This window comes from Boleophthalmus pectinirostris, unplaced genomic scaffold (assembly GCF_026225935.1).
Source record: "Boleophthalmus pectinirostris isolate CB_2022bp ecotype Guang Dong unplaced genomic scaffold, ASM2622593v1 HiC_scaffold_9, whole genome shotgun sequence".
Taxonomy (NCBI): domain Eukaryota; kingdom Metazoa; phylum Chordata; class Actinopteri; order Gobiiformes; family Gobiidae; genus Boleophthalmus; species Boleophthalmus pectinirostris.
The window spans coordinates 20,996,538-21,010,556 of record NW_026571541.1 but is presented as its reverse complement, the minus strand read 5'-3'; the positions used below and the strand labels follow the sequence as shown (position 1 = coordinate 21,010,556).

At 37.4% G+C, this 14,019-nt stretch overlaps 1 protein-coding gene across 1 annotated transcript; it reads right to left on the bottom strand.

Moving 5' to 3' along the window:
• Positions 1-6,210: 6,210 nt before the first annotated feature.
• Positions 6,211-13,052, bottom strand: ankk1 (ankyrin repeat and kinase domain containing 1). Its single transcript, XM_055147897.1, is given in 8 exon segments — positions 6,211-8,175; positions 8,251-8,534; positions 9,026-9,126; positions 10,746-10,901; positions 11,079-11,128; positions 11,413-11,564; positions 12,130-12,412; positions 12,692-13,052. Coding segments are annotated over 8 exon segments (2,235 nt in total). The 5' UTR covers positions 12,862-13,052; the 3' UTR covers positions 6,211-7,136.
• Positions 13,053-14,019: the final 967 nt, after the last annotated feature.

Below are 14,019 nucleotides of genomic sequence, written 5' to 3'. Positions count from 1 at the left end.
AAGTCATTTTTCTAGAACATCACTGACCCTGACTCTGGAGAGATAAGTGTCTCCCATCAGCTCTAAAGGCACCCATCTGGAAAGTGTCCAGTCTCCTGGGCGTCATTTGTCCCTGCTCCTGGAGACATGAAGAACACGGGAAACACATTTTAGCATAGATCCTGTTGGATACTGATCTCAACCTCATAAAACAGACAACTTACATTGCATGCACCATGAACCCTTGCCAATGGGTACAGTAAAATCATTTTGCAAATGTCAGCTGAAAATATGTTTTATATATAGTATATTTTAATTACAAAGTTTCACTTATCTTCCCAGTGTTCAAAACGCTTACTATTGTATTTTTTATTCATGACAAAGATGCTATAATTCTCATCCATGTTTCTTCAGATAGTGTATGAGGAATAGTTTAGTGATAAGCCTATGATGGTAAAAAAAAAAAAATCAGTCACTGCACTGAAGTTCAATGAAGTGGGTAATATGCTAGCTGTCCTCATCTACCCACACCTCTATCCTCGTTCCTTCTGTTTCGGGCAAAACAGGGATATTCTGTTTAAGTAATCATAGGCCACCTCAGGCAGACAGTGGCTCAATCTAGGCTAAATCTTCATATTCAAATCAAGCCACGCTACAGGAGCAGCAAAAAAGATAATTGTATAGTTAGATAATTGGAGTGCTCTCTTGGTTGGCACACTGTAGTCATAATCACATTCTTGGAGAGATGGGCACATTGCATCACATCACAGTCTCTTCCTGTTTAGATCTGACCCTCAACAATCACAGAAAGACCCGAAATCACTCACATGAATTCTAAGCAAGTAGTGTCGTACGATGGTGGCTGACCAGTGTCCACACCATAGACTGTATGTATGTATATATATATATATATATATATATATATATATATATATATATATATATATATATATATATATACATACATATATACACACTTGCTGGCAATTAAGTTAGCCAAAACGTTTCTTACGAATCCTAAAGCTAAGTTTTATGAAAATCTATATGAATATCATAGACTGTATATCAAGCTTCATGTTATTGCTAAAATTGCTTTTAGCTACTTACCAAGGAAATTAAATGGCCGTCCTTCGCTGCTATCTGGAAGCTCCACACTTCTGAACTTCTTTTCTGTGACTACTGGTGATTTTTGTACATGTTATGTTAAAAAGGTAAAGGTAGGCTATTTATTGTTATATTGCTATGAAGGCCTGTGAGGTCTTGCAGCCAGTGTGGGGTAATTGCTAAATAATAATAATAATAATAATAATAATAATAATAGAAAGAAATTAGAAGAACATGGATATTTTCTTGTAGCCTATGTGGACAAAGTGTGACAAAATGATATACTTTTTTTTTTTTTTACAGTTAACAACAGAAACATACAGAAAGACTCATACAAACCTGCCCATTATGACAAAAAGAGATAATAAAGACATCATCAGAGTTTATTAATGTATTCTGTCTTCACTGGGTAATGCAGTGTCTAATTAATGTAAGTCTGGTGGGCTGATCTGATAGTGGTCTCACCTTAATCTGCACAGGTATTGACTGAATTGATTAATTCATTTTCTCAGCTGGATCCTGGCTGCTGTAACTGATTGTGGAGAGGTCACAACAGATAACCTATTCCCAATTCATATTTCCTAGCTGCTTGAAAAGAATAATAAGAAGGCGCACTGTTGTGTTCCACATGGATCTAGCTCCCGTTTATTGAAGTAAGGGAAAAGATGAGAAGTCTTTGGGGCTTTTATAAAAGTGAAATCACATTCGCAAACAAACAGGTTGACAAACAGGTTGACTTTAATGTAAAATTGAATGTGTACTATCGTACTCTTACTAAATTTGGGAGATTATTGCAGGCAAGACCAACTGGCTGAAATGCAATTAATAAAATCATTACAAATACAAATTAATACATCAGTGAAATACACAGAACCAGAAGAAGCTGGATTTTTTGCTTGTCCATTACAGAATAACCACTTGACCAGGTTACCTGATAAATTACCCACAGTCATCACTTATTAGACCCTTTTCTCGTAATAAGCACAAAATGTTATTGTGTATGCTGTTTTTGACATGCATGAGAGTAATCCATCATGTGGGCTGACTAAGGCCTACTGCACAGGCACTCAGTGCTTGTTACCATGCTGCAGGCTTAGGGAGAATGCTGGATTGTGGTGAAAACAATTCAGGTTCACACCAGATTGGATGTAATCTTTACTGGAGCCTGAAGGACAAGAGGTGAAGGTAAGAGGAAATGAAACAGATAGCCTACATATCTAAGTGGTCTTTAATTCACTTCAGGTTCAGCCCCTCCCTCTGTCTCTTACAGCCTTTACAATGAGCACGTTTTATTACGGCAATAATCGTGTCTTTGGAGAAAAAGAAAATTTTCTAAAATCACAGTCTGATGATACAAAGTCAAATCATAAATGACCTTTGTTATACAGTATACTTTTTCATTTAATTTTACATGAGTTCAGTGACAAATATATGATAAATCACATTGTAGGGATGACCTTCTTAATTTACACAAGATATTAACAATTTTATTCTTTAACATGTCAATAAGATAAAAGATGGGTATGGTTGTTTTATAGTAAAATTAACATGCAAGACATGGGGACTTCTCTGCTGTAATGTTTATTTAAGCACATAGGGGACCTACAATACACCAGAGTGAGGTGCAGCCTAAGTATGCAAACTGATCTGTATGGGGAATTGAAAGAGTGTGAAGTTACAGAGGATGGGGGCTTCGTTCTGTGCTGGGGAGATAGCATTGAGATCCACCATTAATCATTTCACAGAACATGACAAGAGCAAAGAAAGGAGCTGGTCAGACAATAAGCATGCTCAGGAGAAAGCAGCCACTATTGTTCAATCAGTTTGGGAATATGTTAAGCTGTACAAAACATGAATAGATTATCAGTTTAGAAATCCTCACAGAAATAATTATGTGTACATCTGGAACCATTTTAAAGATGGCATATTTTAATTAGCATATCCAAAGAGTCACCGTGTTTATAGGCTATAGATAACTTTGTCAGACTAACTATCAATAACATTAAGGTGAAAAGAGCACAGAAACATCCTTTTGTTTGTAGTAAGTCTAACCTATGACTTTTCCTTTGTCGAGTCTGCCCATAGGATGACAATGACAAAAGTGTTTTTTCTATATCATCAGTCCAGAGGAAATTTTCCCGTGGGAGTCAGGGCACTGTAGATATCTCCATCACCTCCAGTGGAGCCCCACTGAGAGGCTACACCTGGGTCAGGGGCACAGCTGCGTCTGTCATGATTGTCGCTGCTTAACACCACAGGGTACACGGCTCTTTCGTGAGTTTAACCCGGACACTTGAGACGAAGAGTGGAATGGCCTCCTGAGGAGAAGTTAAATATACAACTGAGCACCCAGATTATCATCCTGTCATTAAGGTAAGAGCAGTCACTCTTTGTACTGGCAAGGCACTCCAATCATTATGTAAATAGAACCCAAGACAAGTAATATATGGCTTGGTCTATATAGTTGAGTATGATTGTGAACGAAGAGGGAGAGACAGTTTTTATGAAAAAAAAAAGCTATTGCTCCGAATGCTCCAGATGCTGTTATATATGATTATCAGTTTCTGAAGCAAAGATATAATGTATACTCTGGTTTTCCCAAAGACAAAGATCAGTCTTTATTAGAGCATAAAAATCTATCTATGTAACAATGTTTTTTTGTTTTTTGTTGTTGTTGTTGTTTATATATAATTTATTATGTTTTATATATCTTTTAAATCAAATTTAAATATAATGTAAATGTATAAAAATAAGTAAATAAATAACACATACAGACTGCAAAATACTGCTGCACACATGAGTATTAGCATTAGCATTTATCTTAATATAACTGAAATTATAATTGATATATGGAAAACAAGTAAAAGTAACTGTGCATATAAAAACACTAAGGGTGTGGAGTCTGGTAGTGCAATTAGGGGTTGAAGCAGTATTAATCAGGCTAACAACAAACCTATCTTTGAAGTTGGCAATTTAATCAGAATAGGTCTGGTAAAGAAGGACTTTAACACTTCCTGGATTATTGTATGCTGTGTGTTTGAGCTCTGAGGAGAGAGAGATGCGGTAGCAGCAGTAAAAGTTTGCACAACAATAGCACATGAGGCCAGAGCAACTAAAATTTGGACAAAGAATATAGACAGTATGCTCATCTTTGTCTAAATATTCTCTAATTCCTGGTTCATGTAGTTCCTCTGGAGTTAAAAAAAAAAACAGATCCATATACTCTCAAATTAAAATAAAAACAGCATTCACTGTGTGTATCTCACTCTATGCACAAAACTAGATCAAATTAAGAAACTATACCATGCATCCTACATATTTTTTTGAAAAACATGTTTACAAAACAACTGGATTGACTCTTGTGAAGGGCTGCAGTGTGACTTCATTGTATGTGTCCAGTATTATTCGTGTTCCGGCAGCTTACGTGACATTATCTTCTTCCTGCTTGTCTCCTTGTTAGAAAACAAAATTAGTTTAGGTGCATACAAACCTAATTATAGGCTGTTAGGACGTATCCGATGTGTCAGTGTATGTGTAAAAAGGCTAGAGCGCGGCCATTGATTTTACCTGATTAAATGTGGTTTGAAAAAGGCCTTTAGCTTTGCATTTACTTTACATCCAAAATATAGATTTACTGATTTCTTTTTAAGGTTAATGCCGTTACTATTTTGGAGTCCAGTGCAATCGATAAGCAATATGGATTATTTTTCCACATTTGAAATTACAAAGGCCTGTATTTAGTAACATTTTAGACAACTGTCATTACAAACAGCTGTAGCAGAGGGCTGTAGCCACATTCTGTGCAGTGCCCACCTGTACCAAAGCTTCCAAGCTTATGTTTTTTGGTCAAAACAAAATATCAGCTTTTGTTTGATCTATTTTTAATCCAAAACGTACAAAGAGTGTGTCACTGTACCTGTGACAATATAGAACTATGGAAAACTAAAGACTGTTTTTGTATTCTTTTACTTTAAAACTCTTTAAAGACATTTGACATAGCATATTAATGTAATTATATCAACAGAATTAAATAATACATAAAAAATAAAATAATAATAAAGGCAAATTTTCATGATAAGGTAACATAAATATGGGTATTCAGCATGATTTGATCACATTTCATCAACATGAAAAAGTCATGTTCTAAGAAAAAAAAAATTATATATATGTATATATATATATATATATATATATATATATATATATATATATATATATATATATATATATATATATGTAGAGGGGATCGAATAAGGTTGAAGCCTAAACATATATATATATATATATATATATTTTTTTTTTTTAAGCAAATCCAGCAACATTATTATTATTATTATTATTTTTAATCAGTGTATGAGTGTGTTGTTTTTAATGAGTCTTAATTGTTCATCATTGTGCTACAGTAAAGCAGCCAGTAAACAGAATGATTTACTTAGTCAAATATACACAATCAAATTGAGCTGTGCCATTTCCCCTCTTTACTCACTAGAGAAGAGTTTATCTTGTTTATACTCAGAGAATTATCCTCAGCAGCACTTTGCACTGTTATAAAGTGGACACATTTCAGGCCGAGATGGTTTAAGAGATATTTAATAATACCCAGCTCAATAATTTTTCTCTGATGATCAGTCAAATGATAGTGCCACGAAAGTCTTCCAGGCCTAATAATGTGCAAGCCTGTGTCGGTCATTCCTAGCCTTGGATAAGCACACTTGCTGCAGTTTTATAACCACCTATCTGCTTTTATATTCACTTTTTTAACATAGGGTGATTTCAGGAAAAAAAAAAAAAAAAAGAGTTGCAAAGAGCTGCAAAGTGCTGCACATCAACATAATCCCAGTGTTTACCCACAAATATACAGCAGAGAGCTAGACAGACTGGACAGACTGGACAGACTTTATATCCGTTTATTCAATAGGAATGCTAAACTGTTTTTGAAAATAGCAAGACCAGCTCACGGCAAGGTCAGAAAAAATAAAAAATAAATCCTAAAACAGAAGCACACATGCAAAGGTTTTCAAAGAATGAAAGTGGTTTGCAAATGAAGAGTATGAGTGCTCAGGGCTAAATGTGAGTGTAGAGAAGAACCATGAGGAAAAGAAAAAAAACAAAACAATTTGCTTATTTTGAGAATAAACATGTTTAATAAATAAGGGGCATGAATATATTTCATTACAGCATGGACAAGGCAAATAATGTAATTTGTTTTCTCCTGGGTAGTTTTTCAAATATCTCTTTAAAATTGTTTTTTGTTTATAAAACCTTTTTTACCTACTTTAACATTGATAATTCACAGCAACCTACTGTAAATACAAGTCATGTTAAGGTAAGACACTGCAGAAGAATATAGTAATCTTACATTTAGAGATATAAATTTAAACATCTTCTGCGGTTTATGTACATAAAAGTAAGTGGGAAAATGTATTACAAGTTTATAATCATATTATGTTTTCATATAATAATCCATTTTATGTGAACAAATGACCAAGATCTGCCATATTTGGGACACATGAATTAGAAAAATGGACAGAGCCAGATTTAAGTTTCTTGCCTAATTTTTTTGACATATTAGATTCTAAATACACAGGAGGAGATTTTGTCTTATTTAGTATTTGAGTAAACTGGATAAAAAGTACTAAAAATAAATAAATAAATAAATGGGGTTAAAACTTTAATAAGTTCATCTTAGAATTAAATATCAACAGCGTATCTTTCTGTATGATCCATCATAATTGGGTTTTAGTACAAGATTGGATGGAAGGGATCATTCTTGTATTTTAGTGAACAGACTTTGAATTTAAAACCTCCCATTTATACTTGGATGAAAGTTGAATCACTGAAATAGTGCAACATCTGTGCAGGTTGGATGATTTTGTCGTTTCCACATAAAAAGCTTCTATGTTGACCAAACTGATCAAAAAACAAAAACATTGAAAAATATTTTTGCCTGTAGCATCTTCCATAAAAATTTGAGTGATGTACTTCAGGCAAACTAAGAACTAGACTATGATGGAGGTAACACGAGTTTAGTTGATTTGGGAGCCACAGAGCGATTAGCATCTCTTCTCCAATAGTTGCACTATTTCCCACTTGTCGTTCCTCTGTGCCACAGTTAAGGCAGAGGACCCTGATGAGTCCAGTGCAGAAGTGTTTGCCCCATTGAGCAGCAGAGCCTTGACTATGGGTACACAGCCGTGCTTAGCTGCCACATGGAGAGGTGTGACTTTCCCACTGCTCAACACATTCACATCTGCACCATGTGAAATCAGGTGTAGGACGCAGGGGAAGCTCACACTGGTACAGGCCACATGAAGGGGGGTCCAGCCCTCACTGTCCTCTGCCATGTTGGGGTTTGCTCCAGCCGCCAGGAGCTTTTCCACCACCAGACACTCACTTTGATGACAGGCGAGATGCAGAGGTGTCCATCCTTTCTCCCCCTGCTCATCCACTGCCCCGCCCTGGCTCTTTAGCTCAGTCACAGTGGCCTCATGTCCTTTGAGTGCAGCCAGGTGCATGGGGGTCCAGCCCTGTAGAGTCCTGGAGTTAGGGCAGGCCTTGTTTGACAGTAGTTGCCTGCAGATGCCTGTGTGCCCCCTCATAGCAGCCAGGTGAAGTGGAGTATAGCCTCTGTTGTCTGCACTGTCAATATTAGCCCCACACTTGAGCAGGTGCCGTACCACCCTGTTGTGTCCCTCCTCTGAGGCCAAGTGCAGGGCAGTGGAGAGAGAGACGTCAGCAGCGTTGGGGTCCGCTCCTTTGGTGAGGAGCAGCTTGATAATATTTAGATGTCCATAGATTGAGGCCAGGTGGAGAGGAGTCCGCCCCCGCCCCTCCCGCCCTCCCACTGCCTTGTCTGACATACGTGTGAGCAGCAGACGTACCACAGCCTCGTGCCCGTTCTGACAGGCCAAGTGGAGAGGTGTCCATCCGGCCTTTTCTTTGGCCCCCGCCTCCGCCCCTTTGTCCAGAAGGAGGCGCACTGTCCTGTCATCTCCATTCTGAGCAGCAAAATGGAGCACAGTCCACTGATCGTCATCTGAAGCCGTGGGGACAGCTCCATGGTCCAATAACAATGAAACAATGTCATGAAACCTGTAATAAACATTTTTTATGTTTTGTAATGAGAGCTTTTCATTAGAATTAGTAGTGTGAACTATTTACACAAACCTTTTTATAACAGCAATGCAAAGAGGTGTACTGCCTTTAGAGGTCTCACAGTTGACCTCAGCACCCAAACTCAGCACACGTTTAACACTCTCTGCATCTCCACTGGCCACAGTGTAGTGCAGGAGACTCTTCCTCTCTGAAAACAGTCTGCGCACATCTTCTCTCCTCACAGATTTTCTGAAAGTGCCAAAATCCTTTTTGGACAGAAGAGAAATAATGGTCTCCTTGCCATAGCGATCATCTGTGAAAAGATATGTTATTTGTGGTTAAATGAAGGAGGTCAACTAAGGTGAAGAGGATAGAATATTAATGACACTCTGTACACTGAGGTGAACTGCTCTTTAGGCTGGCAAAGAGTGCTGTTTAATGTAATGTATTCAGACAAAATGGAGACAAGGCTCTGTGTTGTTCTTTAATAGATGGTTCATGGTCTTTCCTGTGCTAAAGGTAACATTAAAATGGGACAGCATTGTAAATAGCACTTTTAAATGTCATCCCTTCAGGCTTTGTACTGCATTGAGCATGATATTACATCGTGCTCGAGCCCCGTGTCTACCTGAGGGGAGGTCAGGCATCTGAAAGGGGAAGAAAAATAAAGAGAAAGTTAGTAGCTGTGACATTAGTCATTACAAGTTGTAAAAAAGAACATATTTGTCAAACACAATTTGAACTCTAGTATTTAGTGCCTTACTGAAGTATTTTACAGAATGCTATTTCACAGCCATGACAGAAAATGTCATATTGCCTTCACAAAAAACTGAATAAATAAACTAACCTTAGGAGCAGGTGGAACAATCCATGGATTCACTCCTCCATTTTTCACAGGACCAGGGATCATCAGGACTTCACTGAGAGCCTCAGTTTTCACTACAGTGTCTGAAAACAAAGATGTTACCATGCAATGTCATTTTGATTGGGGAAATTTTGCAAGCTAATTTCCTCATTGTGCACTAGTGCATATTATTTGGAATAAACTGAATCCTAGATGCCTGTGTATCCAAGCTTCAAACTAAAACTATCCTGGCTGTTGGATCTGGAGTTCGATAATAGCCATTTTGGTATGTTTATTCAGCACATTAAAAATCAATTTTGCTTATCTAAACTGAGTTACTCCTCTAAATAATTAGCAAATCAAAACTATTAATGTCTTGCTGAAATAAAAAGAAAAATGTTCAAAAATAGGGCATGACTGGTGTTGTTTATGGAAAAACCTGGCTTGCATTAGTATTCATAGCTTCTTAAGTCAATAAATTACTGTTTAAACAAAGGTGATCCAGATGCTCCAATGTAAAGGGATTAATCTCTGTTGCTTTTACAGGTTCACTCAGGCATTACATGCAGGGCTCTCTCTTACAGCCCTCTAAGTCAATCTGTTAAATCAAATACATCCATGCCCATAAGTGACCTGTTACTTTATTCCATTTGTATTTCATGTTCAGACTTACAAATGTTTATTGATTATAGAGGCCCAGTAAATGAGATATCAGTGGATCAAGCAGGGACCACTGAAAGGCACCAGCTCTTCCCACACATGTTCAACTGTGAATATATAAAAATACTCCCACTCTGGGGAAGTATTTCTAATTTACACCCATACTGCCTTTCCCTCTTGGGACTATTGCGAAGAGGCAGTGCAAAGTAGTATTTTTAAATTTATGTCTCAAAACATATGAAAAACGATATATAGATGAAAATGAAATGAAAATGCCTTATTTCTTTTGATGTGTATTTTGAAGTAACAGCAGTGCTGCCAGTGTCAGGTGATGTTCATGGAGGGGTGGGATGAAGCATAATAGCGGTGTGTTAAAACTACATTTGAAATTAAAATAAGAAAATCCTTACAATACAGATCATACTAAAATTACACATAATAGAGATGCGTGCAGATAAATTCATTGAAAAAGCAGAACTGTTTTGAACCTAAATTTGAAAAATGTCACAGTAGAGGCCTGTCTCATATCTTCAGAAAAAAAAAATCTATATTTTAGCTGCATAAATTTGAAACACTGTTTCCTCATGTTTAGTCCTTACTCTACTCTGGTCCCTGATGTCTATAGTTGTAGGAGCAGCTGTTTGGAGAGGCCAGTGAGCAAACTATAACTGTAGTCTATCTAATCTAATCTACTGCAGAGAGAGGCACAAATACAGCAGTTTCTCTAGTTCTGGTTTAGACACTTCTGTTTGTGTGGCTGTTATAAGTTCAAGGCTTTGTACAAGGAGTTGTACTCTCTTCAAAATTGCCTGTTAGTCACTTAGTCGTAACTCACCCATATATATATATATATATATATATATATATATATATATATATATATATATATATATATATATATATATATATATATATATATATATATATATATATATATATATATATATATATATATATATATATATTCACTCTCACATTCTCACATTCAGTCCCTAAAAGTATTTATGTCAACAATATGTCAGTGTTTTTACACCTTTTCTACCTGAGACATGATGGGACTCACCTGAGAATGGTGGTCTCTTGCTTTGGTCCTGGTCCCAGCACTGTTGCATGATGCTGATGAGGGGCTCACACTCCTGTGGTTTATGTTCAGGTAGAATCTCCAGACTGGGCCTCTTCCCCTGTGCCACCTGCACGAGCACTGTCGTCACACTGCTCCCTGAAAAACACAGCAAGGTTGCTCCAATACTCCTGCATATTTCATTGCTGTACATTACTTCTTAAACCCTCCAAGGCTAGGACACTGTTTATGCTCAGAATAAAATAAACCTCTTTCCTGGTTTACGTTATGCGGAATTCTGGGCAATGTGTAAGTATGAAATGAATGAAAACTAACCTGCATATGGTTTTTGCTGAGTCAGGATTTCCCACATCACCACTCCAAAGCTGGAATGTAAAGCAGAGACAAGCACACAGTTTATACCAACTGCTGCTCTAAATGGATTCTACATGACTCTTTTGAGATAAATGACACTACCAGTTATATCTCAAATGTTATATTAATACATTTAGAATGGAAAGTAAGGCAGAGGATTGATAACATTGTCTCGTAAAATGTCTGGAGGGCATGTAATGGATTTAAATGGTTAGGCTGTAGAGTGAATTGTGAAGTGAGGAGCTAGGGTGTAAAAGCAGTGAGTTTTGATGGCGGAGTGTCCTTGGAAAGTCACCTGTACACATCGAAGGCAGTTCCAGGAGGCTCAGGGCTGGTAGTGAATGTCTCAGGAGGGATGTAACTTATGTTCCCTCTGGCTGTCAGGTGCTCCATAAACGACTTCTTGCTCAGACTCTTATCCCAGCGGATTAAACTGAAATCTGAAATCTGTTTTGGTGCGACAGTGAAGATTAGAATTTACATACATCACACTGGAATAGAGAGAGATATTAGCAGATTTATGCAGTGCAGGCAAGAATATTTGTTAAAAAAATATTGAAAGGAGAACTTTGTCTCAACTACTCAATATTGTTTAAAAATACATTATTCACGACCATTTTATATGGAGTAGTACCATCAGTCAACTAAACCCCTTTGGCCTCAGGGATAATGACCATGACCCTTTACTTATGCACTTACGGAGGATGAGCACAAATGCAATATATAAACAGCCATGGTTGTTACATTTTATCACTGGGAAATGCCTTTTGTCTGGTGAAGGTCAAACAGTAATACAATTTCTGTAGGATTGGGTATACAGTGGGTTTACTGTGAGCTGAAATCATAATTGCTGACTGGGTAGATATTTTGGAAAGGTTATAGAGAAAATGTACAGTTAGTCTGATAGACTGTTTTGAACAGTAAACACATGCTCTAAAACATCTGTAAACCCAGTCACCTCTACCTTTGTAATACAGGGTGTAATACAGGGTCATCTTCCTTTGCCACTGACCTTGACATGGAGATGATCGTCCAGCAGGAGGTTTGACGTCTTCAGGTTGAGGTGGAGTAATGGTGGTTTGATGCTGTGAAGGAAATTCATGCCCATGGATGTCTCGTGAATCATCTGGAACTTCTTTGGCCATGTCAGTGTGTGGCTTGCCAGCAGATTGTTGAGGGAACCATTACTCATGTATTCCATCACTATGCCAGTTGCCTCGCTGCACAGGCCGTACACGGACACCAGGTACTTGAATTTCACTTTTGCAATCCCTGACACTTCATTGATTATTTGTCTATCAAGGAAAAACATTGGATAATAATTATGAGAAAAGCATTAGTTCAGTCATCCTCATCTTAAGGGGGTCAGCGGTCACATGTAGCTGGAGCCAATATGGCTTGTATTTCAGAAGTTATTTATAAAATAACACATTAAAGAACAAGGAAGACATATTTTCCTATATAAATAAAAATAATTCCTAAATAAATAATTGAAGAATAATTTAGAAACCACAAGAGTAGACATTTGAATAGTATTCATTCAAAACATACCAATCCACGTATTACTGCCTCACCTCCAAGACTGTCTGTCAATGGTCTTCACAGCACACTTTTCCCGCCACATTTTCAGCTTTGCTTGGTACACCTGGCCAAATCTGCATTCCGACACCTTAATCCAGTCTGTCTCAAAATCGTCTTTCTTGAAGTCTCTGAGCTGCCCGAGAGATGGGTTCAAGTGCTCCATGAGTACAAAGCACTGCGCCCACTTTGTACAAGCTGATACTGCTTCTTTACACTCAGTCACTAGGCCTACACATGTAAAGGAGCTTTACTCTTCTGCCCGGCATCTACAGTATAAAAAGCTCTAGCCTTTCTTCTCCAGACAACAATATTAAATCCAGTAGAGGTAGTGAGCCCTGTAGAGACATGTGTACTAACTAATAGAGACTTGGCAATGCTGTGAATCATGGGGAGGAGCGTAAAAAAACAAGTTTAGTGAACAATGTCACCAAGCAGGTTTAGAGCCTACTGAGACTGGTGACCCAACTTTCTGTTTTCATTCTTTATCATCTTTCTGACTCATGAGTAGGGATAGGCCAATAACTGGTAAAATATACTGCTGTATTAAAATGCTGCAGTATCCATGTTGTGAGAATAATAAATAGGTCACAAAACAATGTAAATAACAAGTAACAGTATGAAGTCTATCAAAATCCATGTGTGTCTGTCCTTCCCTATAGACCTATAGGTTACTTGTTTTTCTGTGATAATTGCTCCGTTTCCCCAAATGTCAGCACAGCAAGTAGAGCATAAACAAGGAGTGCTATATTACATACAAAACCTTCATAGGTAAGAGGTACTATTGTATTGCATACACACTTGGTATCCTGTCATACCGTTGAAATTCCATACTGTTTCATTTTTACTCCTGAGCAACTATTATTGTGTTGAGGTAAACTGTTGCATAGTATTAGATACTGAATATTACTATGTATGCACTGGCTCTAATTGTAATTTGTGTGTGCAGTGAATGAACAGCCTAATGAGGCATTCAGGCCTATTGCACTACACTTAACCCTGTAAACACCAGCATAACGCCTCAGCAAGACAAAAGTGCTCCTGTATGTGTGTGTGTGGGGGGGAGGGGTGTATGTGAGTATGACAGTGAGTTCCACAGATTGAATAGTCTGAATAGTTTAGGGTTTACAGGCAGAACTGCAGTGTCACGTGTAGTTATTGTGTGTGAATGGAAGTCTGACACGTAGAATACTGAATTCCACACATGCCTGACTATCTTAGTGCAAAGCCATTTGTAACTACACAGATAATGATACATATACAATTACAAAATACAAATACAACACAATATATATTCACCATAATTAATAAACAAATTAATTAA